At 43.4% G+C, this 23,321-nt stretch overlaps 1 protein-coding gene across 1 annotated transcript in view; it reads left to right on the top strand.

Annotated features, from left to right (window-relative positions):
- The window catches only part of LOC135219527 (elongator complex protein 5-like), a 203,179-nt gene extending 193,940 nt beyond the window's left edge, over window positions 1-9,239 (top strand). The window contains exon 6 of the mRNA XM_064256362.1: window positions 9,020-9,239. Coding sequence (XP_064112432.1) covers window positions 9,020-9,110 — 91 coding nt within the window. The 3' untranslated portion in view covers window positions 9,111-9,239. The remainder of the gene's footprint in view (window positions 1-9,019) is intronic.
- The last annotated feature ends 14,082 nt before the right edge of the window (window positions 9,240-23,321 follow it).

A 23,321-nucleotide genomic window follows, 5' to 3' on the forward strand; every position in this document is an offset into this window, starting at 1 on the left:
TGAGGCGAAGAGATCCACTTGGAGACCTGGGACTCTCTGGCTTACCCACTGGAATGACCCGACGTCCAGAGACCAACTCTGATTCCAGAGGAACTGACCGGGACAGGGCGTCTGCTATCACATTTCGTTACTCCTGCCAGGTGAGTGGCAGACAGATGCCATTTGTGTTTGTTTGCTAATGCAAAGATGGCTATCATGACATGGTTCACATGCTTGGATTTGGACCTCCTCTGTTGATGCAGTGAACTACCACTGCACTGTCCAAAACTAGCCTTAGATGAGACTTCTTCGGGGGAAGCAGTCTCTTCAGAGTAAGAAATACTGCCATTGCTTCCAACACGTTTATGTGGAGCTGGCGAAATTGAACTGACCAAGTCCCCTGAACCTGTTTGAACTGAGAGTATCCCCCCACCCGGACAGGGAAGCATCCGTGTGAATGGTTAACACTGGGAGGGGATATTGAAGGGGTACCTTCTTGGCTAAGTTCTTTACTTTTGACCAAGGCCGTAGTTGGTTGCGGAGGATCTGTGGAATTACTGACGAACTTGTCTCGATATTTGGAGTTTGCTCTTGACCGCCAAATTCGATTTATATCTTTCAGCCTTGCTTTCAGAAGGATATCTGTTACCGAAGCAAACTGAAGAGACCCTAGGATTCTCTCCTGGTTTCTTCTTGATGTCTGTTTGCATTTGAGGAATTGCCTGACAGATTTTGCTATTTCCTTCCGTTTGGCCACTGGAATTGATAGATGTGGGAAGACAAATCCCATTGGATTCCTAGCCACTGAAAATGAGATTCCGGAGTAAGTCTGGATTTCGTTTTGTTTATCTGGAACCCCAGATGTTCCAGAAAGTGAACTACCTTTTTGGTAGCTTCGAGACATTCCTCGACTGTTGGTGCCCAGATCAACCAATCGTCCGAGGTATGCCGCTACCATGATTCCCTGAGCTCTCAATTGTTGTACAACCACTTCTGCTATCTTTGTGAATACCCTGGGGGCTACATTCAGACCGAAGGCATCACTTTGAATGAGAATGTCTGATTTCCTAGCCTGAATCCTAGGAATGGGCGGAAGTGCCTGGCTATAGGGATATGATAGTATGCGTCTGTAAGATCGATGGAGCATGTGACGGCTCCACGCGGAAGTAGGGTCCTTACTTGCGAGAGGGTAAGCATCTTGAACTTGTCGCAGCGAATGAAAGAGTTTTAGCTTTGACAAGTCTAAGATTACCCTTCTTTTTGTTGAGCCTTTCTTTGGCACGCTGAATAAGCGCCCTTGAAATTTTAGATGTTTGACTCTCGCAATAGCTCCTTTCTGAAGGAGTTCTTCCGCGTATCTATCATTCTTTGACGGACTACTGATGAAATGATTGATTGGAGGGGGATCTTTGATCCAACTCCAGCCTAATCCTTTGGACACTATGCTCTGTGCCCATTGCTGAACCCACCCCCACCTGTGGCGGAAGAGGAAACAGCCTCCCTCCTACCTGGGGAGCCTCATTGCTGATGGGGCGGGTTGGCCACCACGCCCTCCTCTGAACTGCCTACTCCTTGTGCCCCTTCCTGCGCCACGCTGACGAAAGTAACCTCTCGCCCTACCCCTCGGTTGAGAGTAGCCTTGAGCCTCATAAGCAGGGTTAAAGGCCGGCGAGATAGCGTAGGAAGTAGATGGTTGAGATTGCTGGGGCACCAGGAGGAAAGGTTGGGTCTGTTTGGATGTGGAAGGTTGTCCCTGTTGGGTAACTGGGACTGCCTGCACAAACTGCTGCTGATGTTGAAGTTTTTTATAAGGCTGGAACCTCTTACCAGCCTTCTTTGGTTTCTTGCCAGCAGTGGGAACGGATTCCTGTTTCCTCTTAGAGGAAATACCCCCACCTAGCTCTAAGGCTCGGTGTTTTGTCTAGCAGCTTCGTGGTGGACTTCGTTCACTGCGGACTCTGGGAAGAGATCCGCGTCCCACATGCTCGCAGCCAAGAGTTCTATTAGGCTCATGCCTGATAGTGCACTCTTGAAGGACATGCTTCCGGCAGTTCCTCCTGGCTTGGAAGAAGTCAAAAGCGTCTGACAGAACCGTCTGAAATTGAGATTTCGCCAGAATCTTAAACAGCGGTTCCGTAGCGTAGGAAAGAGCAGCCATTTCCGTAACGATGAGAGAGTTGAGGGACCTGCCAAACCTAGTTCGCGCATCTAACTCTGCCTGGATTAGGGGAATCCGGCAGCCTAGGTAATTTCTCACCGAACTGGTCCATGGCGCAGTCCGGCTTGAGTTTACCCTGCGTGAATGTAGCTGGCAGGTTTTCCCACAACTCTCCGAAGGCGGGGAAGAGTGGAGAAGTAGACTCCGACTCCCTCAACTGTGGAATGGGCTCATCCTTGAGGACTGCCTGAAGAGCCTTCTCCACCAATTTCGTAGCGAACGGAAGAGAGACCTCCTCTTCCGTCGCGAAAATAGTGAAGGGACTCTTGTAGGCCTGGAGTTTAGTGTTAGTACACTCCCAGTCCTCAAGGCAGTTGAACCCATTCTCGCTGGCGTGATCTCTACTGTAGAGAACTGACTCCTTCGAGATCTTATCCTCTCTCGTGAGAGCCGTTGGCGTCAGCCTAGCATACCCCATGAAAGGCTGCGTCAGACCCGGCCCCGGTAGGGTAGAACTCGAAGTCCTCAATCCTTCGAGTACCAAACTCCGGGATCGAATCATCCCGTCCTTAAAAGGAGCGTAGGCCGCTACTCTCCATGGATTCTCCATAGGAGAAAGCCGGCAAGGAGTCGTAAGGCGGAAGTTGGAGAATCCCCGTGCTAGATGCAGGGGAGACTGGGGGAGGAGCCTGAGTTAGCCAGCCACTCGGATCCTCATCTCTCTCATTCTATTAGAGAGGTCCTGGATAGACTGTCCAGTTTGAGACAGACTGTTCGATAATTGCGCGAACATCTGCTCAAAACGTGTTTCCCAATGCTGAAATTTGGGAACCTACCAGCACCCCTACCTGTTCCATCATCCCTGGTGAGACAGCAGAGGGAACGCAGGTGCTGGTGCTTGCCACCCCTGCCGGCATAGCCGGAGAGGAGGCAGCGGAGGCGGGAGAAGGCAGTGACTCGGTGGTAGCGCGAGCCTTCTCCTTCGAAGCCTTGCTTCTGGAGCTCTTCGACTGGGAAGAGCTCGGCTTAGCCTTCACCGCATCGGCGTATGAAGTCAACGACTTCCTGGCCGAAGAAGACGAAGACGACTTCCTAGAAGTCGACTTAGACAAGGCTCTTCGGTTCTCTCTTCCCTTTTCCCTTCCCTTAGAGGAGGTACAGAGAGAGCGGTGAGGGCGGCTAGGGATCTCGGATCCCGCAAAAGCCTTGAAAGAGGCGGAAGAAGAAGGACAGGAGAAGATCCAGGAGCGCCCAAGGAAAGACCTTGGCTTGGGCGCCCGACAAACCTACCTCAACCAACAAATCCTCGCTAACTACCGCCATTGCTCAAGGTTCAGGTCCAGAGCAGCGACGTCCGGAACCGACTCCTGGGATGCTACGACCCCAAACGATTGCTGGAGGTCTTGCTGGATGGAGGCTATCAATGGGGCAGCGGACAAGGGTCGACGTAGCCCGTCGACTTGCCCGCGGGGAAGATCTGGATGGCCAGCTTCCTATCCAAGATGTAGGGGCTGGCCCTTGGCGGCGTTTTTCCCACAAAGCCGCCCACCCACGCTTTCAGGGTGGCGAGGGCGACTTCCCTCACACCGCTAGCCTGAAAGAAAGGTGAGATTAGCTACCAATTGTGGACAGGGTTAACAAACTTACGACTAGAAGTTGTTAGTAAAATCATAAGTAAGCCTATAATGGATACAACCCCATCTCCAGCTGACCGACCCAGGTCGTAGCATATAGCGCAGGCTTCGGGGGTGCCAGACGATCGTCTCATTGTACGACGTGGCACACGGGGCGTGAGACCTGCACTCGTCATGTCCACAGGGGTCGTAGAGCGTCGCATTACAGGCTGGGACCTGGCAGTTGGTAGCCTGTAAGTGAAAAAGTACATGAGTACAGAGTAAACACTTACAGCCTAACATATGCTCCGTTGGTGCCGGAGCGATAAAGTTAGATAAAACCAGAGCCCCGCTAAAATACGTGTGGTAACCAGGTTGGAAGATAGACTATGGCTCCGCCCATGGCGGAGGCACAAGAATCAACCACTAGGAGTGGTGGTAATGGAAACCACGACGGACAATGGCGGGATGGTTGATAAAAATATATAATTCACACAATCATTGTAAAATATCTAATAATTAGGGTACATATCCTTAAAATAACAAAATTAAAACAACTACTCTCCACCCGTCTACTAGAAGAGTGCGTAGTAAGGTAAGCTCCCTCCTTCCGGTAGCGGGGGGAGAGATATAAGGATATAGTAGGCAAGCAACCGACCACTCATAGCGACCTTACCCTGCCCGCTAGCGGAGCCAATAACCTATAAACCAACAAAGGGGCCCCGGCTGCGACGGAAGGCTCCTTACGTATCTGGGGGGAGGTGGCTAAGCAATGGGGAGGGTGGGGGGGTAGGAAGGTCCCGGCGAAACACGGCGGGAGCGAGAAAAGGGGGGAAGGATGGCCTACTCCTCCCCGCTCACCAACTACCCGCATGGAGACCCGGTACCTTATAGTGGTCGCCCTATATACCCCCTGCTGGGGGGACCCCCCGGTCACCTCCGAGAGTGTGAGAGAAGGCGATGAGGTTGTTAAAACAACCAAGGGGTCCCCCAGCCCCTCCCTACATCGAGAGGGAGGGAAGGGAAGGGCAGGGTAAGGTGCTATAGGACACGTGACCGACAAGTGGCCTAGGCCGCGAGCAACACAACCGTGGTAGGGCCACGTGAACCAAGCTGTACCAATATGTGGAACAAGCACCTAGGCTAGCCTAACACCCTAAATAATAAAAATACATCGAAAGGAGGAAGAGACACTTTTAGTAAAAGAGAAAGAAGCCCAGGAGGAGGCAGACTGTTCCGAGAAACAGGAGCCTACTCGGAGCCAGCGATAGCCGATGTAGAGCAAGAGCCGGGATGCTGGGCCGAAAATAATAATAGCCCTAAATACCAAGCTAAGAGAATGGTAGGAGGGCTGAACTAGCTAAAACTCGATGTAAACAATGAATTGATAAAGTAAGCCCATAAGCATAAGAAGTCCCAGTATGGAGGACCGGGAATTCTTACGAGGCGGCATGGCCGCCACGATACAACCGGGGAACCGTATATGACCTATAAAAAGGAGAATACTGGTACCCGGAAGATAAAAATACGGTAAAACGTTACTTATGAGTTACTTAACTTAGCCGTGGCAATTGCAGAGCGTTCCATGATGAAGATGCGGATAAATCGCCCAAGAAAAGCACAAGCACAAGAAAATGGCGACTTGTCGCTGGCGCTAAAAAATTAAGGATGACCGCTAGGGGCGCTGCTGTCCGTGGCGTCCTCTAGTAGTAGTAGTAGAGGCTGCATCGCCCGTTGGTATCAGCTCTCTCTTGGGGGGATTCTGATAGGGAAGTTCTAATTGGTGTTTGTCTCGTGGTAGTGTTCCACACTCGCCCCTATATCATACCGACACTTCTTTTTAAGAGTGACGAGTCAGTTTACTGACATTTTCTTAATTTTGTTTTCTCTGGTAATTTTAGGCTAATTTACCTAGAAAGAATGATATTAAGGATACTTTCATAGGCCGACACGAGCTGAGCCCCCAGAAAAAACAAAAATAAGCATGAGAACCAAAATAACTAATATAATAAAAACAACAACGCTGTCAAAACTATAAGGCAATGGGATTCATACATGAGTTAACATAAAATTTACATCACATGAGTAAAATATTAGTAAATACTTATATTTATACTATATTTCTAATGCGAATTTCGCCATCAACACAAGACACAATATTTTTTTATTTTTAGCATGACAAAATTTATTGCTGAGAAAAATATTATGAACTTCTATGTTAACTTTACATTCCTTTGTCAAAATATCTGCTATCATATCCTTCGTTTCGAGCCAGCTGTAGGAGTCCACAGAATTATCTTCCAACTTTTCCTTCAAATCTGTAATGGTATTTCAAAGTAAATGCTCCTCCACCTGTTTGGTACTACCTACCATTCCAACAAAGGCCTAGAATCAGTGAACAATCTGAAAGGAAGGGTTACTGAGTCTTTAAGAGTTTTTCCAAAGAGTAACTGCCCCACCCAAGTTTGTTTAGCGAAGAAAACTGAATCATCAACCAGTTTAGATAAATTCCTAGTTTCAGCTGCCTTTGCAGAGTGACACACCTTTTGTATTAACTTTGATTTCCAAAAGATAGGTGCCGCATTGTAAGTTTCCTTTGATCCCAATAAAACAAGATTTCCTCCAATGCTTTTGTTATCAGTCCGATACGAAGCGTCTCCCAGACCAAATACAACGAGATCGTCTTTATTACCAATTCTTGAAAACATGACTTTATTTGGTTTGCTATGAACTCTCCTAACAACATGATTTACTCGCTTAAGATCTCTTATCTTCGCATCGTTATTCTTCATTGACATTAGTAGAGCAGTTATCGATAAATCTGGTCTTGTATTCGCAGCCATCCAGCCTATTTTACCAGCATACTTTCGATAGACTTTCATTTCTTGTTTTGTCAACAGATCATCAGAACTGGCTTTACGTATACGTATCTTGTATCTCTTCAATACTATTTGCATAATCCTCCATCGATATCACAATCTCTTTTCTGATTTGTGTATATCTATACCAGTAAATCTAAATACATTCTCAACAACCTTTGACACGGTTAAAACACTCTTAATCTTTTCTATGATATTATTAACAATCTTTCTGTTCCTGCAATGCTAAAATCATCAACATGGGTAATGACCATTCCTATAAGATTATTTTCCTAATACTGATAGTAAAATGCTTCATCGCCACTCACATTCTTCAATCCTTCGTGCTTAAAAATATCCTTTATTCTAAGCCAAAACTTCCTGTTGGCATTGTCAAGTCCGTACAAAGGCTTCTTCAATTTCCAAAGTACACCTTTCTTCAAGTCTTTCGGAGGTTCAGTAAAGACGTCTCGATCCAAGGCTCTTGATTGTAAGAAGGCAGCGTAATATCAATGGACTGAAGATCAAACTTTTCATTTGCTGCCACGACTAAAAATATTTTAACACTTTCTTTCATAGCTGTGGGAGAAATCAGCTTGAGGTTTACATTCTTCCTGGAAGCCTCTGGCAACCAGTCTGGCTTTATAATCACTTTCTTGACCATCATGTTTTTCTTTCTTTGTAATTACCCACTTACTGCTGATTCTCTGTTGTCCATCATCTTTCACTTCTTCAAAAGTATTGTACTCGGTGAGATTTTTATATTCATTTTCTTTAGCTATAAGCACTTCAGGCAACTTATGATACTTAACTGGAAGTTCCACCACGTATATCGTATTATCAAAGTCAAAACATTCAGCCTTTTCTGACTTCATCCAATATGCGCCTATAGCATCATCCTTCTTGTCAACAAAATCAATGGTTCCGTTATTACATTTCTTCTTCTCTTCCGCATAGTTACTAATTTCCTTATAGATTTTATCCTCATCTTCTGCCTCTTCTAAAAATTCAACCTTTCTAGAGTGAGATCTCGTGTTTCTTCTTAAATCATCTTTTACTTCGTCTTTCTCTTCAAAAAAGGAATTTTCATCTTTTTCATATATCTCCTGACTACTGTTAGAGACTTTGTTATTCAGCTACTCGTTATTGTCGTCTTCACGAGCATATACTCTGTAAGGCTGTACTTTAGAATCGGCAACCTTTTTCAAATCATTTGCCCAAATAAAAACATCTCTATTCCTGTGACAAAATACTTTTACAGGACCAGACCAGCTTTTATTATTTTTCTCCTGATAAAATACAAGATCCCCCTCATCGTATTTTATGTCATTAAAGCTACCTTTTCTCACTTTGGAAGCCATAGTCAACTTACTTCCATATTCTTCTTCCCTAAATTTTTTAGTTATCTCATGGTGCCTTTCCTTAATTTTTGACACTGCTTCACTTTCGAATGAACTTTCTGTGGCTAGATTTCCAATTGAAATTCCTGGAAAAATAATTACATTTAAAATACATTTTTAGCCGGAAACCTATATAACAAGTGTACTGTCATTATATTCTATAATAGTTTCAAGTTTCCAACCTTTAATATAAAAAAACTCAAGTCAACACAAAACTGTTAATTTCTGCTGATCCCCTATTCAGATATGAAGACCGATTGAGGTGCATGGCTGCCCCTCCCCTTCCTATCCATGCCAATAATGAAAAATGTAAATGCCAGCCTACAAATTTTAATAGGAACCAAAAATTTGAAATTGTTTAAACCCTATGTAAGGATTAGGTTTTGTAACTCACATTTGGATGGTAATAAACTGCGCCAAGTGGTAAACGCTTATTGTGACAGGTTACTGCCAATTGAGAAACTTGGGTTATGATGGTCACCCAGTTTATAAGCAGCAGGAGAAAATGTAGTCTTGCTCATATTTTGGATGAAGTCTTTTTGAGGCTCATGAATTTTTTAAAGAAATTTAGAAATTTGATAGTATTTAAATAAATAATTTTATTTTATTTTATTTTTTCAATCAAAATAATTTTATTTTATTTTTTCAATCAAGAATGTATGGGAACGGTATAATGTTTATACCTTTAGCATGTGTATGTCTAAGTGAATTTAGTCACTAATTTGTTATAATAACATTCAATATATTGAATGCTACAACCTGTATTGGGATATATGGAACAAATATACAATAATTCTCTAAAAAAATGATTCGGTCAACTACCAGGGGTCTAAGGGACAGTATGTTCATGCAATCCACTAACTTACCTTATCTTTTTCGTCTACAAGTTGATTAACTTGTCTGGGGGCCACACATGATAGTAGTTAGGGTATGGTAAAGTACTAGTAGTTAGTTTCTGATGAAACAAACTTCTTTTCTTAATTTAGTCATTATCATCCAACTCTTTTGCAGGGTTCAATCGTCAGGAGGCCAAATTCATTACACTCCAGATGATGTTGATGACTGGGATGAAGAGGATCCAGATGATGACTTAGATATTTAGTTTAGTCTAAGTCTATTTTCCCTAATAATTTTCTTTTCTGTTGTGATATAAAATGTAAAATTGTTTTGATATAAAATGTGAAATCATTTTGTATTATGTATAAATTTTGAATAAAATAACAAAATTGAATTAGAATAAATATACAATCAAAATTGACACAAAGATTGTTTGGTATTAAGTTAAGAGTGTGCAATCATTTAAAGTTTTGTATGTTGAGTATTTCTTGTTTTTGGGTTTGTTTTGGGTGAATTTGGTTCCCATAAGTACCTAAGTAGAAAAATATGTTGATCTTTTAGACCATGATAGCAGTGACCAAATTCTGTTAATTATATTGCTCTTAATCATTACTACAAAGAATATTAGGGATAAGAAATACTGTGTGAAGCTATTTACGTACATATAATTCAAAGTTGCAAAATGGTGTTGGGAGTGCTGTAATCCATAGTAGTTGCAATGAAGTTTTAAGGGGTAATTCACCAAACTCCAAAATTCAGACTAACTGGACCTGGAAAAATCGAGTGGTTTCCACTCCCATTGTTGAAATCCAATTTCCAGAATAGTATTAAGTACAGTGGAACCTCGACATACGAAAGTCCCAACTTACGAAAAATTCAAGTTACAAAAGCAAATACTGTGCGAAGATTTTTTTGCCTCTGCATACAAAAATAATTCAGGTTATGAAAGGTTGTTGCTGTAAAGTCCCGAGATTCGCCCGGACCACCGAGAGCAATTTTAAAACTCACGCACCGCCAACTGAGTAGACTCGCCACCATCCTCCCGCTCTCCCATTGGGTTCCTGATGCTAGTCACCGGCCATAAGATCCTGCTCTCCTATTGGCAGCATCTACCCCATCATGCTCCACGTAAAGGCGTTCTTCGGTCCCACATCCGTAGCAGCACGTTATTGTAAGGGCATGCGGAATTCGTTCATTCATATACGATTTTGTTTATTAACCCTTAAAACGCCGACTGGAACGTATTTTACGTCGACATTTTTTGTCTCTCGGGTGTCGACTGGGGACGTATTTTTACGTCGACATACAAAAGTTTTTTTAAAAATTCATGGAAAAATACTTTTAGGCCTACCAGCCAAAAACTCTTGAATCACGCGCCTTGGGGGATGCTGGGAGTTCACGGATCAAGGTGTTGTTTTGTTTACAATTGTTACGCAGGCACGCAAGCGCGAATTTCTTTTCTGGGCTCAGCCGTGTCGCTCCGTGAAATGTGTCCTCTTTAGCACTATTTCTAGTAAAATATTGCTATTATGATACCAGAGAACTGCTAAATTGGACTATGGTCAGAAGTCCTCTGAACTCGCTCACCTAAATAAAAGGTGTCGGTATAGAACTGGGGCGAGTGTTAAACACTACCACAGCAACCCCTCCAATTAGCCTTTTCCTCATCAAAAGACCCTGAAAACGGGGAGCCGACCTATAGGTCACACCCAGCTACCCTGTTGAAGGGGACTGCGGCGTCATTCTTATCGATAGCCTCCCAGCGTTACACGCTTGTTTATAGCTATCTGTTCTTTTTATTGGTTTCTTTATTCTTTTTCGTTATGGATCGTCAATCTGCCTCTTCACCCAAGTTAAGTACTGGTATTCGCCCGTTTTTCTGTATTTAGGGATGATTTTGCCTTTCGTTTTGCCATTATTTAGGAGTTTGTTAGGCGTCTCTCTCCCGTAGCGAGCGGTAGCGAGCCGCCATTACGTCGTTCCCTTGTTTTGTACCAATTTCGAGTGGGCTTCTTTCAGTACCTATATATTTATATACTCGTAACTTATAATATTTCAGTATATATTTTATTTATGTCTTGGGTGGCAGTTGCTTTGTCGATCTTGTTTTGATCTACGTTTATTATTTTCATGATTTCCTGTTTTTCAAGGGGGTCGGCGTTCGTGCACGTTTCTTTGTTTCGTGCTTCGATGTATATCTACCGTTCCCCCCTCCCCTCTTTTATTTTAGTTTGGGTATTTTCCATTCAAGGATCCCCCCTTTTTTCTTTTCGTCAGCTTACCGTTTGTTTTCGTTTTGTCGGTAAGCAAGTAATTTTTCCTTGTTGCGCCCACTCTCATCGAGTGGCCTCCATTGCGTTTTATATTTTTCGCCCCTTATTTTCATTACCCCTGTTAAAGCATGTTTTTCCCTTAGCTTTAAGTAATTGATTTTATTTTGTCTATGTATATTTGGGTGTTCGGTCGGCTAGCCTTCATAGGCTTTGCCTGCGTTTTCCTCGTGATCCTTTATTCGCGAGGATTCGCTGGTCACGTGATCGTCCCCTCATCAGCCCTCCCTCCCTCCCCCTCTCGTGGGACTCCCCGTAGTTGGGTTGCCCCCCCCTCTCGTTGTTTGTCACTGACGGCCGGTCCACCCACCAGCGGAGGGGGAGGTGTAGTGGGTCTCCCAGGACCTTGGGCTGGTGAGTGTCGCTTCTTAGCCGACCGCCTCCGGAGTTGATGGTCGCACTGCGTTTCAGCCTCGGCTTCCGTGGATTGTTGCGCTCTGCTTCTTTCACTCCCGGAGCTTACATCCACCCGCCTAAAACATTCCCTCTCCGCATAAGGCGGGTTTAGATTCCGGCCTCTCCCGGAGTCATTGAGGGTTATGTTTACGGAAGTTACTCTTCCGTAGGCGGAGATATTATATTTGTTATTTTAGTTTTTATTATTATCATTATTTTTATCTTTATTTTTATTTTTATTTTCTTTTTGCCACGGAACTTGCGAGTTCATGTGGCCGTCCTGGGTTGGTACTTCGTGTACCACCCCCCCTCTCCGGGTCATACAGCTCCGGGTATAGAACTCCGGGTGGTTTTTTTTTTCCTTACACGTCCCCGGGACGTTAACATATGAATATATATACCCTTTCTTTTCTTTATAGCCCGGATTGCCCCGGCGGCAAAACAAAAAAAAAAAATATATTCCATTATCCTATTAAGTGTGTGCAATTGTTCTTATATATTATTGCACTTACAGGCCTCTCAGTGTCTGGTTGCTGGCTGTAGTGCTGCTCTGCAAGATCCGTGCGGCCATGACGTTTGTCGGGGCCACGCCCCCTGTGCAGTGCTGCTTCCTGATTCCGTGGTCTGGCATCATGAAAACTGTTTTGCCTGCTACGACTTGGTACATCAGGCTACCTCTTCGGTAAGTTACCGCACTGCTGGTTCTATGTTTATTGTAAAAAAAAAAAAAAAAAAAAAAATATTGAAATGAAATAAAATAAATGAACAATTAAAATTTCTTTAAATTAAATTACATTGATTAATCAATAATTATAGAATAATGTTCAAGGAATTTACTTGGTATTGACACATTCCTTGCATTACAGGCTGAGCAGTCTATTAGGGATGCTGCACTCTCCGCCCTCAAGATCTGGGTTGGAGGGTTTGGACGGAACGTAGGGAAGGCTAAGCCGTATATTCTGTCCCGAGATATGGCGACTTTGCTCTTCCCAGCCGGGAAATCTGCCGGATACGTCGATCCAAAAAGTAGCGGCACACCGATTATCAAATCAATCAACCAAGACTCAGTTATTGAACAGCAAGAGGCGGAATTGCCGGACCTTGGACTAGAGGAAGTCTCACTTGAAGTGGTTGAGGATTTGCCCGTTACACTAGACACGGGTACAGGTAACAGTGGTTAATGGAGGCTAGCTTAGTTAGTCAACGATCTTTCCTTGAGTGACTCTGATTCTTCCTCTCCTTCTACTTCCAATTCCTTCATGGGTTTCACAGGAGGTTTGCCCCCTCCCAGGTTGCACTCCTTCTCTGTGATTCCTAAACTAAAGAAAAAACCTGCAGGTAAAACCTTGCTTAAAGGCAGATCAGAAACAATGCCAAGGCCTGGGCAGTCACCAGAGGTTCATACACATATTAAAACTAAAATAAAGTCGCTTTCCAAACCTTCAATCCCAAGGTCTCAAGGAGGGAATTCTTCCTATTGCCCTACCAGTCCCATTCCATTAACGTCTAGGGACCGGATACCTTATAAGGTACCGCAAGAGGGACAGGATGATTCTCCTTCCGTTGACCAAGACCAGTTCAACACGAATATTCTAAACAGGTCAGTAGCCTTGGTAGCTTAGTCAGCTCAGTTGCAGCAAGGTTTGAAGAAGTGTTTAGCAGGTTAGGTGCTCAGGACTCCCTGATTGCAGGTCTCAGACAGGAGTCGGCAGTTTCGACCCCTTCTAGTAGCTTGATGCAAGCTCAGAGCATGCCTGACGGGTCCACGCTTCCCTACCCGTTTCCACCCCTGGTAATCCCTGGAGGGTGGCTAACTTCGCTCCGTTTGTCAATGGGATGTTGACTATAGAAGGTTGCGGCACACGTAGGCTCGAGGATTTCGAGTTTTTCCCCGAAGGTTTACAGCCTCCATTTATAGGCTATGTTAGGCTTACGGAAGCAGCTCTAGTTAGAGAGGATAAGGTCCCCCCAAGGAGACTGGTTATCCCTTTCTAGAGATCAGGCTTCAGTCAAACATGGATAACTACGGAGCCTAGAAGAAGTGTGGGACTGCTCAAATACTAGAGTAACAGCTTTTAAAAGCCCTTTCACCATGTTTACAACTGATGTTGGGAAACCCACTACCTTTTACATCAAGGGTAGCAGAACTTACACTCCAGGCAGTGACTCGGGAAGAGATCCCATGCCCCAGCTTAGGGAGACAGATCCCACATCTTTACTACTCCCAGGTAGGGAGGATTTGTGGGAGGATTTGCCGGCTACGTTCTCGGTAGGCAAGCTGAAGCCAGATTGTGCAATCACCTTGTTTAGTGAACGCCTTCCTAGGCTGTCAGACGCATTGATCCAAGCCGAATTTGATGCTAAGACACGTCTCGCAAGGTCTCTTAACTCCCTAGTGATGACAGAGACGGCAGCTCGGGAGTACGCTCAGGAGCTGCTGTTTAAGGTCATTGCGAAGTCGTTACTTTTAAGCATGCAATGTGACTTGTACGACTTTGCGATTGCTAGGAGAAATTGCAGGAAGCATGTTCTATCTGAGGCTACGATCAGGCACGAACCCAACAAGCTTCTAGCTTCCTCAATCTGGGGTGCAGATCTCTTCCCAGCTTCAGCAGTTAACGAGGTTCAGAGCGAGGCATCACGTCTTAACCAAAGCATCAGGTTGCGTTGGGGAATCCCTTTCAAAAGGAAATCAGAGTCTTCTCCCTCCAGTTTTAGGGCTAGGAAGAGGCAAAGGAAATTCCAACCTTTCCAAGTCCCACAACAGCATCCTGTGCTACAAGCTGTTCCAATTCAACAGGTATCCCCCCAGCCTTCGACTTCTAAGGCTCAGCCTCAACAAAACAGCATCAATTTGTCTTCCTTTCGCCGCCGTCTAACCAACAGGTCTCCTCACAGTATTCAGTGTCGCCCGCTTTTAACCCGGTCTATGAGAGTCGGGCATTTCACCCCTTTACCAGAGTTGCTAGGGGTGGCAGGGCTAGAGGATCCTTTCGCCAGCGCGGAGGAGCCAGAGCCCAAGGGCGAGCTAGAGGTGCAAGGTCAGGGAGAGGATCCCGGCCTTCATCATCTCAATGAAGTTTCTCAGTAGGAGGCAGGCTGTACCTCTTTCGTCATCGTTGGGGGTTCAGCAGTTGGGCAAAAAGCATAGTATCCAGAGGCCTAGGCTGGAGTTGGATCAAAGGTCCTCCTCCACCCATCACCTTCTATCAGGAACCAACGCAGGAATTGATGGATTACTCCAAGGACCTTCTCCAGAAGGGAGCAATCTCCAGGACGAAGAACTTGAAATTTCAGGGTCGTTCTATTCAGCGTCCCAAAGAAAGGGACCGACAAAAGAAGGGTGATCTTAGACTTGTCCCAGTCTAAACTTGTTCATTCGTTGCGACAAGTTCAAAATGCTGACCATCTCTCAGGTGCGGACCTTACTTCCCCGTGGGGCCGTCACCACCTCTATAGATCTTACAGACGCCTACTATCATGTCCCGATAGCTCGGCACTTCCGACCATTCCTCGGCTTCAAACTAGGGAAAGAAGCCTACTCCTTCAAAGTAATGCCCTTCGGGCTAAATATAGCACCAAGGGTTTTCACGAAACTGGCGGAGGCAGTGGTGCAGGAGCTAAGGTCCCAGGGTATATTGGTGGTGGCGTACCTAGACGATTGGCTAATCTGGGAGATGGACAAAGGCAAATGTATGAAAGCCACGGACAAGGTCATGTCTTTCCTGGAATATTTAGGGTGCAAGATCAACAGGACCAAGTCCCGATTGACTCCGGAGGTCCAAGTTTCCAGTGGCTAGGGATTCATTGGGACTTGGATTCTCACACTCTTTCCATTCCAGCAGGAAAGAGAAAGGAGATTGCCAAGGCAACAAGACAATTCTTAAAGTGCAAAGAGACTTCGAGAAGGAACTCAGGAGAGGATCCTAGGCTCGCTCCAGTTTGCCTCAGTCACGGACGTTCTGTTGAAAAGCCAACTCAAGGACATCAATCGAGTTTGGCGTTCGAAGGCAAATGCCAAGTGTCGGGACAAGTTCGCCCGGATACCTCTGATTCTCAGAAAACGCCTGCGCCCATGGACAAAGGCCGCCAACCTAGCCAAGGAGTTACCGTTGCAGTTTCCTCCCCCGTCCCTAGTGGTGCATACGGACGCATCGCTGACAGGTTGGGGAGGTTATTCACAGCACGAGAAGGTCAGGGAACTTGGTCACCTCACTTCCAAACACTTCACATCAACATTCTGGAAGCTATGGCAGTGTTTCTGACTTTAAAAAAGCTCCGTCCTCCAAAGAAGACTCATATCAGGATTGGTCCTCGACAGTGCAGTAGTAGTACACTGTATAAACAGAGGTGGTTCAAAGTCAAGTCATGTGAACCACGTGATGATAGCAATCTTTTCTCTAGCAGCCAAGAACACCTGGCATCTGTCGGCTACTCACCTGGCAGGAGTCCACAATGTAGTGGCAGACGCCCTGTCTCGGTCGGTCCCTCTGGAATCAGAATGTCACTGGACCAAGAATCCTTCGAGAGGGTTTGCCAAAGAGTACCAGGTCTGGAAGTAGATCTGTTTGCCACAGAGGCAAACCACAAGCTGCCTTGTTACGTAGCCCCCAATCTGGACCCTCTGGCATACGCTACGGACGCCCTGAGCATAGATTGGAACCAGTGGACGAAGATCTATTTATTCCCTCCGGTGAACCTTCTCCTGAAGGTGCCTGCACAAGTTGAGATCCTTCGAAGGTCAGGTGGCTCTCATAGCCCCTCACGGCCCAAAGAGCAACTGGTTTCCCCTTCTCCTGGAACTAGGTCTTCGCCCTCACCCTCTCCCGGACTTGAGACTATCGCAACAAGTTCAAACGAGGACTGTGTTCGATTCCTCAGGTCTTCACAAAACCCTAACTTTATGGATTTCATGAAGTTTGCAGGTAAGAGAGTAGGCGACATTGATCCACAGAACATGTTGTTCTTGGAGTCAGACAAGAGAGAGTCTACGCTTCGCCAGTATGACTCAGCAGTTAAGAAATTGTCTTCGTTCCTCAGAGAATCAAATATCAAAGTAATGACATTGAACGTGGCCATAACCTTCTTCAGGTCTTTGTTTGAACAAGGCTTGGCAGCTGCAACAATAACAACCACTAAGTCAGCTCTGAAAAAGATTTTTCTTCTCGGGTTTGGTATCAATCTAACCGAGTCTTATTTCACCTCTATCCCAAGGGCATGTGCACGTCTACGGCCCATTCACAGACCGTCGTCAGTGTCATGGTTTCTTAATGATGTTCTTAGGTTAGCCTTGGAAACAGACAACTTCAAATGTGATTACCAAACCATTTTGCGTAAAACTCTGTTCTTATTGAGTCTAGCTTCAGGTGCCAGAATATCAGAGCTGTCATCTTTATCTAGAGATGAAGCGCATATTGAGTTCCTTTCCTCGGGGGACGTGTTGCTTTCGCCAAATAAGAAATTTCTGGCTAAGAATGAAGACCCCTTGATGAGGTGGTCTCCATGGAAGATTGTCCCGCTTCCGCAGGATCCATCGTTATGCCCTGTTAAAACTCTTAAGGACTATTTATCTAGGACGTCTACCTATTCCGAAGGCCCCCTTTTCATTAGAAAAGATGGTGGTACACTATCTCTAAAAAGGCATTAGGCAGCAGATTTATATTTTATCAAGAAAGCCAGCCCAGGGCCCTCATTTCCCAAGGTGCATGACATTCGGGCAATAGCAACTTCTGTTAACTTCTTCAAATATATGGACTTTGATGATCTGAAGAAGTATACTGGTTGGAAGTCACCCGTGGTTTTCAAAAAGCACTACCTTAAGTCTTTAGAGGATCTTAAATATCATGCAATAGCTGCAGGAAGACCAGTGTCTCCTACTACTACATCATTATAGTACCGTCCTTGTGTCATATGAATCTTTTCAATTATGCCAGCCTCATTAACATTTTACCTACCTCAGCAAATGCCTTAGCTATTAGAATAAGTGTATAATCGTGTATAGTTTTACGTACATACAAATTATCTGTAATTATTTTATTATGTATGTGCCTTGTTGCAAATGTTGCCACATGTTTTGGCTATATAGTATATTTTGTAAATAAATTGTATTTTTTCCAATTCTAAACTATTTTATTATTTCCTTTGATTTCATTAATATGATTTTTTCCTTTCAGGATAGTATAGCTTGTTGTTCTCTGGTACAATTTCACGGAGCGACACGGCTGAGCCCAGAAAAGGGATTTTGACGTAGGAAAAATCTATTTCTGGGCGAGGAAGCCGTGTCGACCAGTGAAATCCCGCCCTTTTCCTTTTTTCCCCCCCCTTGCTGTGCACCAAGCTTCTATGCTATCGATAAGTATGACGCCGCAGTCCCCTTCAACAGGGTAGCTGGGTGTGACCTATAGGTCGGCTCCCCGTTTTCAAGGGTCCTTTTTGATGAGGAAAAGGCTAATTGGAGGGGTTGCTGTGGTAGTGTTTAACACTCGCCCCAGTTCTATACCGACACCTTTTATTTAGGTGAGCGAGTCAGAGACTTCTGACATGTCCAATTTGAGCAGTTCTCTAGTATCATAGCAATATTTTACTAGAAATAGTGCTAAAGAGGACACATTTCACTGGGCGACACAGCTCCTTCCTCGCCCAGAAATAGATTTTTCCTACGTCAAAATCCCTTTCTTGCCACACTAAAAAGTATCTGTGACACATCTCGGAAATTATTTTGTCACTTTGACATAATTTTTGTACCATTTTAAATTAGCCGTTACATGGAGTATTATATATGAAAATGTGTGGCATTTTTATGTAGAATACAACAAAAAAATACACATGATTGTAGCGTTTTATCAGTTTTGAGATATTTTTATATTTTCTAAATAACGATAAGTGCCAAAATTTCAACCTTTGGTCAACTTTGACTCTACCAAAATGGTCGCAAAAAAAAAACGCATTTGGTAAAGCTAAAACTCTTATAGTTTAGTAATATTCAATCATTTACCTTAATTTTGCAACTAATTGGAAGTCTCTAGCACAATATTTTGATTTATGGTGAATTTATGAAAAAACTTTTTCCTTACGTCCGTGCGGTAACTCTTCCGAAAAAAATCATACATGCGATTGTGGTAATGTTTGCACCATTTTAAAATTAGCCGTTATATAGTTTTATATATGGAAATGTGCGCAATTTCATGCACAATACAACTAAAAACAACCCATGGTTGTAGCTTTTATCAATTTTGAAATATTTTCATATAAAAAAAATGGATAGGTGACAAATTTTCAACCTTCGGTCAACTTTGACTACCGAAATGGTCTGAAAAACGCAGTTGTAAGCTAAAACGCTTATATTCTAGTAATATTCAATCATTTACCTTCATTTTGCAACAAATTGGAAGTCTCTAGCACAATATTTCGATTTATGGTGAATTTATGAAAAAAATAACATTTTCTTTACGTCCGCACGGTAACTCTTCCGAAAAAATCATACGTGCGATTGTGGTAATGTTTGCACCATTTTAAATTAGCCGTTACATAAAGTTTTATATATGAAAATGTGTGCAATTTCATGTAGAATACAACAAAAAATAATTGAAGGTTGTAGATTTTCTCATTTTCGAAATATTTGCATATAAATCACGATAAATAGAAAAAAACCACGTTCGGTCAACTTTGACTCTACTGAAATGGTCGAAAAACACAATTATAAGCTAAAACTCTTACAGTCTAGTAATATTCAGTCATTTATCTTCATCTTGAAACAAATTCAAAGTCTCTAGCACAATATTTAGATTTATGGTGAATTTAAAAAAAAAAAAACTCCTTCCCTCCGCGCACGGATTCTCCGCCACAAATCTCCGAAATGCGTACGTCCCATTCTCGGAATATTTGCTCCGTTTCATATTAGGCATTTCATAGAGTTTTATATATGAAAATGTGCCCAATTTCACTTAGAATAAAACAAAAAATATTTGAAGGTTGTAGCTTTTCTAATTTCCGAAATAATTGCATATAAAAAATATATATAAAAATATTCGACATTCGGTCAACTTTAACAAGTCAGATATGGAAGAAAACTGCAATTGTAAGCTAATACTCTTACGGTATAGTAATATTCAATCATTTTTCTTCATTTTGAAAGAAATTGGAAGTCTCTAGGACAATATTTAGATTTATGGTGAATTTTTGAAAAAAAATATTTGTTTACGTCCGCAAGCGTTACGAATTCATGCATTATTTTGTGATAATATTTTCTCTGTGTTGCTTTTATTGTTTTACAATGTGTTATATACCAAAATGATTGCAATTTAGTGTACATTACAACGAAAAAAAAAGTAACTTGTTACCTTTAACCGTTTTGCGCACAGCGCGATTTGAATACAATTATATATGAAATTTCGTTTTTGCACTATCATATATCGCATTATGTATTTATATATGATAATGATAATTTTTTTCATTTCTGATGGTTGCATTTAAACTTGAGCCAATGACAAAAAAAGAAGCCAAAAATGAACTCTTAATCTTGAAAACTAAGCTCGCTGTGATTTTTTGAAAAAAATATTTTTTCCGCGTCCGCGCTAACTCCGAAACACCTCCGGCACACGGGAGACAATTTTTATTTTACCGCTTCGGCGTTTAAGGGTTAACTTAAATTCGTGTTAGTGATTTTGCTTTGTACTTTATTGTGTTGTGTGAGAACTTAATTAGTAACTTAATTACGTACGTACTATAGTCATGGGTCCCAAGAAAGTTGCTGAAGTTCACGAAAGAAGAGGATACTTTCTATGGAGACGAAGATGGAGATTATCAAGAAGTAATGAAGGCTGGCAATGTCAGTTGAGTTGTGATCGCCTAAGGAATACAGGGCTGGAAAATCCTCCGTCGACGATAGGCACCATACTTAAGCAGAGGGAAAGCCATCAAAGCAGCTACACCTTCCAAGGGTGTGACTATTTTGTCCAACAAGAGGAGCCATGTGCACGATGAGATGGAGAGGCTGCTTCTTGTATGGATAAAAGAAAGAAATTGCTGGTGATACGATAACCGAAACTGCAATCTGCCACAAGCCCAGTGCTATTTTCGGTGATTTGATTGCCCAGGCCGAAGACGACAGAGGAGAAGGGACATCGACGCCAAACCCAGACTTCAAGGCTTCTCGTGGGTGGTTTGAAAAATTCCGGAAACGAACTGGCATCCATTCGGTGGTGTGGCATGGGGAGGCTGCCAGCTCGGACACTAAAGCGGCCGAAGCATTTATTAAGACGTTTGACAAGATGACGATCAAGGAAGGCTAGAGTTCTCAGCAAGTCTTCAACTGTGATGAGACTGGCCTTTTTTGGAAAATAATGCCTCGTCGGACGTACATCACGGAGGAAAAGAAGAAGCTACCCGGGCATAAGCCTATGAAAGACAGGCTACACTCGCACTTTGTTCCAACGCCAGTGGGGATTGCAAAGTGAAGCCCCTACTTGTCTATCATTTGGAGACTCCTCGAGCCTTCAAGGCCCACAAAGTGCTAAAGGAGAAGCTACCAGTGATGTGGAGGGCTAATGCGAAAGCCTGTTTTGGCCCGACAGTGAAGAAATTCTTGGAAGAGAAGCGCCTCCCTCTGAAATGTCTGCTGTTGTTGGACAATGCCCCTGCTCACCCTCCTGGCCTCGAGGAAGATATCCTAGCGGAGTATTCTTTTATCAAGGTTCTTTATCTTCCGCCTAACACCACCACTCTCCTCCAGCCCATGGACCAGCAAGTGATATCGAACTTCAAGAAGCTGTATATGGGAGCATTTCGATATCGTGATATGCATCTGACTCATCGATCAAGCTTGGCAGGAGGTTTTGAGGTGAACCTTGAATTCTTCATGGAGGAAACTCTGGCCTGATGCCCTATCCGCCCGAGACTTCGAGGGATTCGACGTGGGCGAAGCTGATGCAGATTCAGAAACAGTTGACGATCCTGAAACTGTTTCGCAACTAGATCTTGACGAGATCCTTGCACTCGGCAAGTCCATGGGGCTGGTCGTCGACGAGGACGACATCAATGACCTTCTCGAGGAGCACCAAGAGGAGCTTACGACGGAGGACTTGAAGGAGTTGGAGGCCATGCAACATAACGTCATTCAAGAAGAGTTCGCTAGCAACTGCAAGGAGGAGGAGGACCACCCTATGACAACGGCAGAAATTAAGGATGCTCTAGCTGCTTTTCATAAGGTGCAATCATTTGTAGAAAAGAGACACCCCGAAAAGGCTTACACAGGTCGTATGCTTGCGCAGTTAGATGACGTTTGCCTGAGTTGTTTCAGGAACCTTGTGAAAAGCAGGCAGAAGGAATCTTCCTTGGATAGTTATTTTTTAAAGAGGCCTTTAGTAGGAGTAAGCAAACAGGAAGATCCAAGTGATACTATGAAAAAACATTAAGTGCAAAGTGGTGAAGAAGTTGAAATTTTGATATAAAAAAAAAAAAAAAAAAAAAAAAACCGTAAAGTATAAAAAAGTAAAAAAAAAAATTTAAAAATAAAAAAAGACAAAAGAAAGAAATTTAATTTTAAGTTTTTTGTAAAGCTAAGTGTTAACATTTTCTGCCATTTGTTAATATGTTTCATAAAGTTTAGTGTTAATGTTTCCTGTCATTTTTTAATGTGTTTTGTAAAGTTAAGGTGTTCATGTTTTCTGCCATTTGTCCTCCTCCTCTGTCGCCACTTTCGGAGATCGCCTCACTCGAAAGGTAAGGTTCCACATTTTACTAGATACGTACGTATGTATGTACAGTATTTCTTGTACCATGTACACTAATACACTTTATTTACAGGTAATTAGTACATATTAGTAGTACTGTATATGTAGTTTAAGTTAGGTATTGAATGGTCCAAATTGTTGTATTTCATTGTTTATTGGTCAATTTAGCTTTATTATAAAATTTACTGGGGTGTTTTTGTAGGGCTTGGAACGAATTAGGCAATTTACATGTAAAATTTGGTTCAAGATACGAAAAAATCAGGTTACGAAGGCCGCTTCGGAACTGATTAATTTCGTATCCTGAGGTACTACTGTATTTTTTATTCGTTCTGGCTTGGCCAGAAAGTGGTTTCCTAGAGCTCCATTTCTTTTGACACTATGTAATGATAAAACAGATGTACTCTACAGTTGATGTGGTGTGGTGGACAACAAAATGTTCCAGGCGTGATTTCATAAGGTCAGGAAAACACTGTCTGACAGGCACTAAGGATGGGAATGCGATCATGCCAAACCACATTTGCCTCCTTTTTACTTGTGTAATGTTGCTCATAGATCCTCAGACTTATTTTTTCCTTGGGTTCTGTGGTGGCTGCTCAACAGTCATCTAGCTCACCCAGCTCTTGAGGACAGATGGCATATCACCTTAGGTGTACAGACGCAAACGGATGTGTGTGTGTGTGTGTGTGTAGGACTGGCCTCCTACCCTCTCTTTTATACTCTTCTATGGGAAAATTAGCAAGCTGTCACATGCGGGACAGGCGTGCACGCAGGTGTTCTAGACGACTAAGTATCCTGTCTTCAATCCAGCTCTTTTTAGATTAATAGATGCAACTCCTATCCTCTCGCTGGCAAGGGGAGAGAGGGACTGACACTGAACAGACCTATTGGCTAACTTCAGCTTCATTGTCCCCAACAATATGGGTTAATCCAAGCTTGTCTTCAAATCAGTGACATTACATTCCATTTATTTTAAGGGCCAGAAGTCAGGCAGTTGAACATCACACATGTCCAACAGATCAG

Source organism: Macrobrachium nipponense, chromosome 1 (genome assembly GCF_015104395.2).
Source record: "Macrobrachium nipponense isolate FS-2020 chromosome 1, ASM1510439v2, whole genome shotgun sequence".
Taxonomy (NCBI): domain Eukaryota; kingdom Metazoa; phylum Arthropoda; class Malacostraca; order Decapoda; family Palaemonidae; genus Macrobrachium; species Macrobrachium nipponense.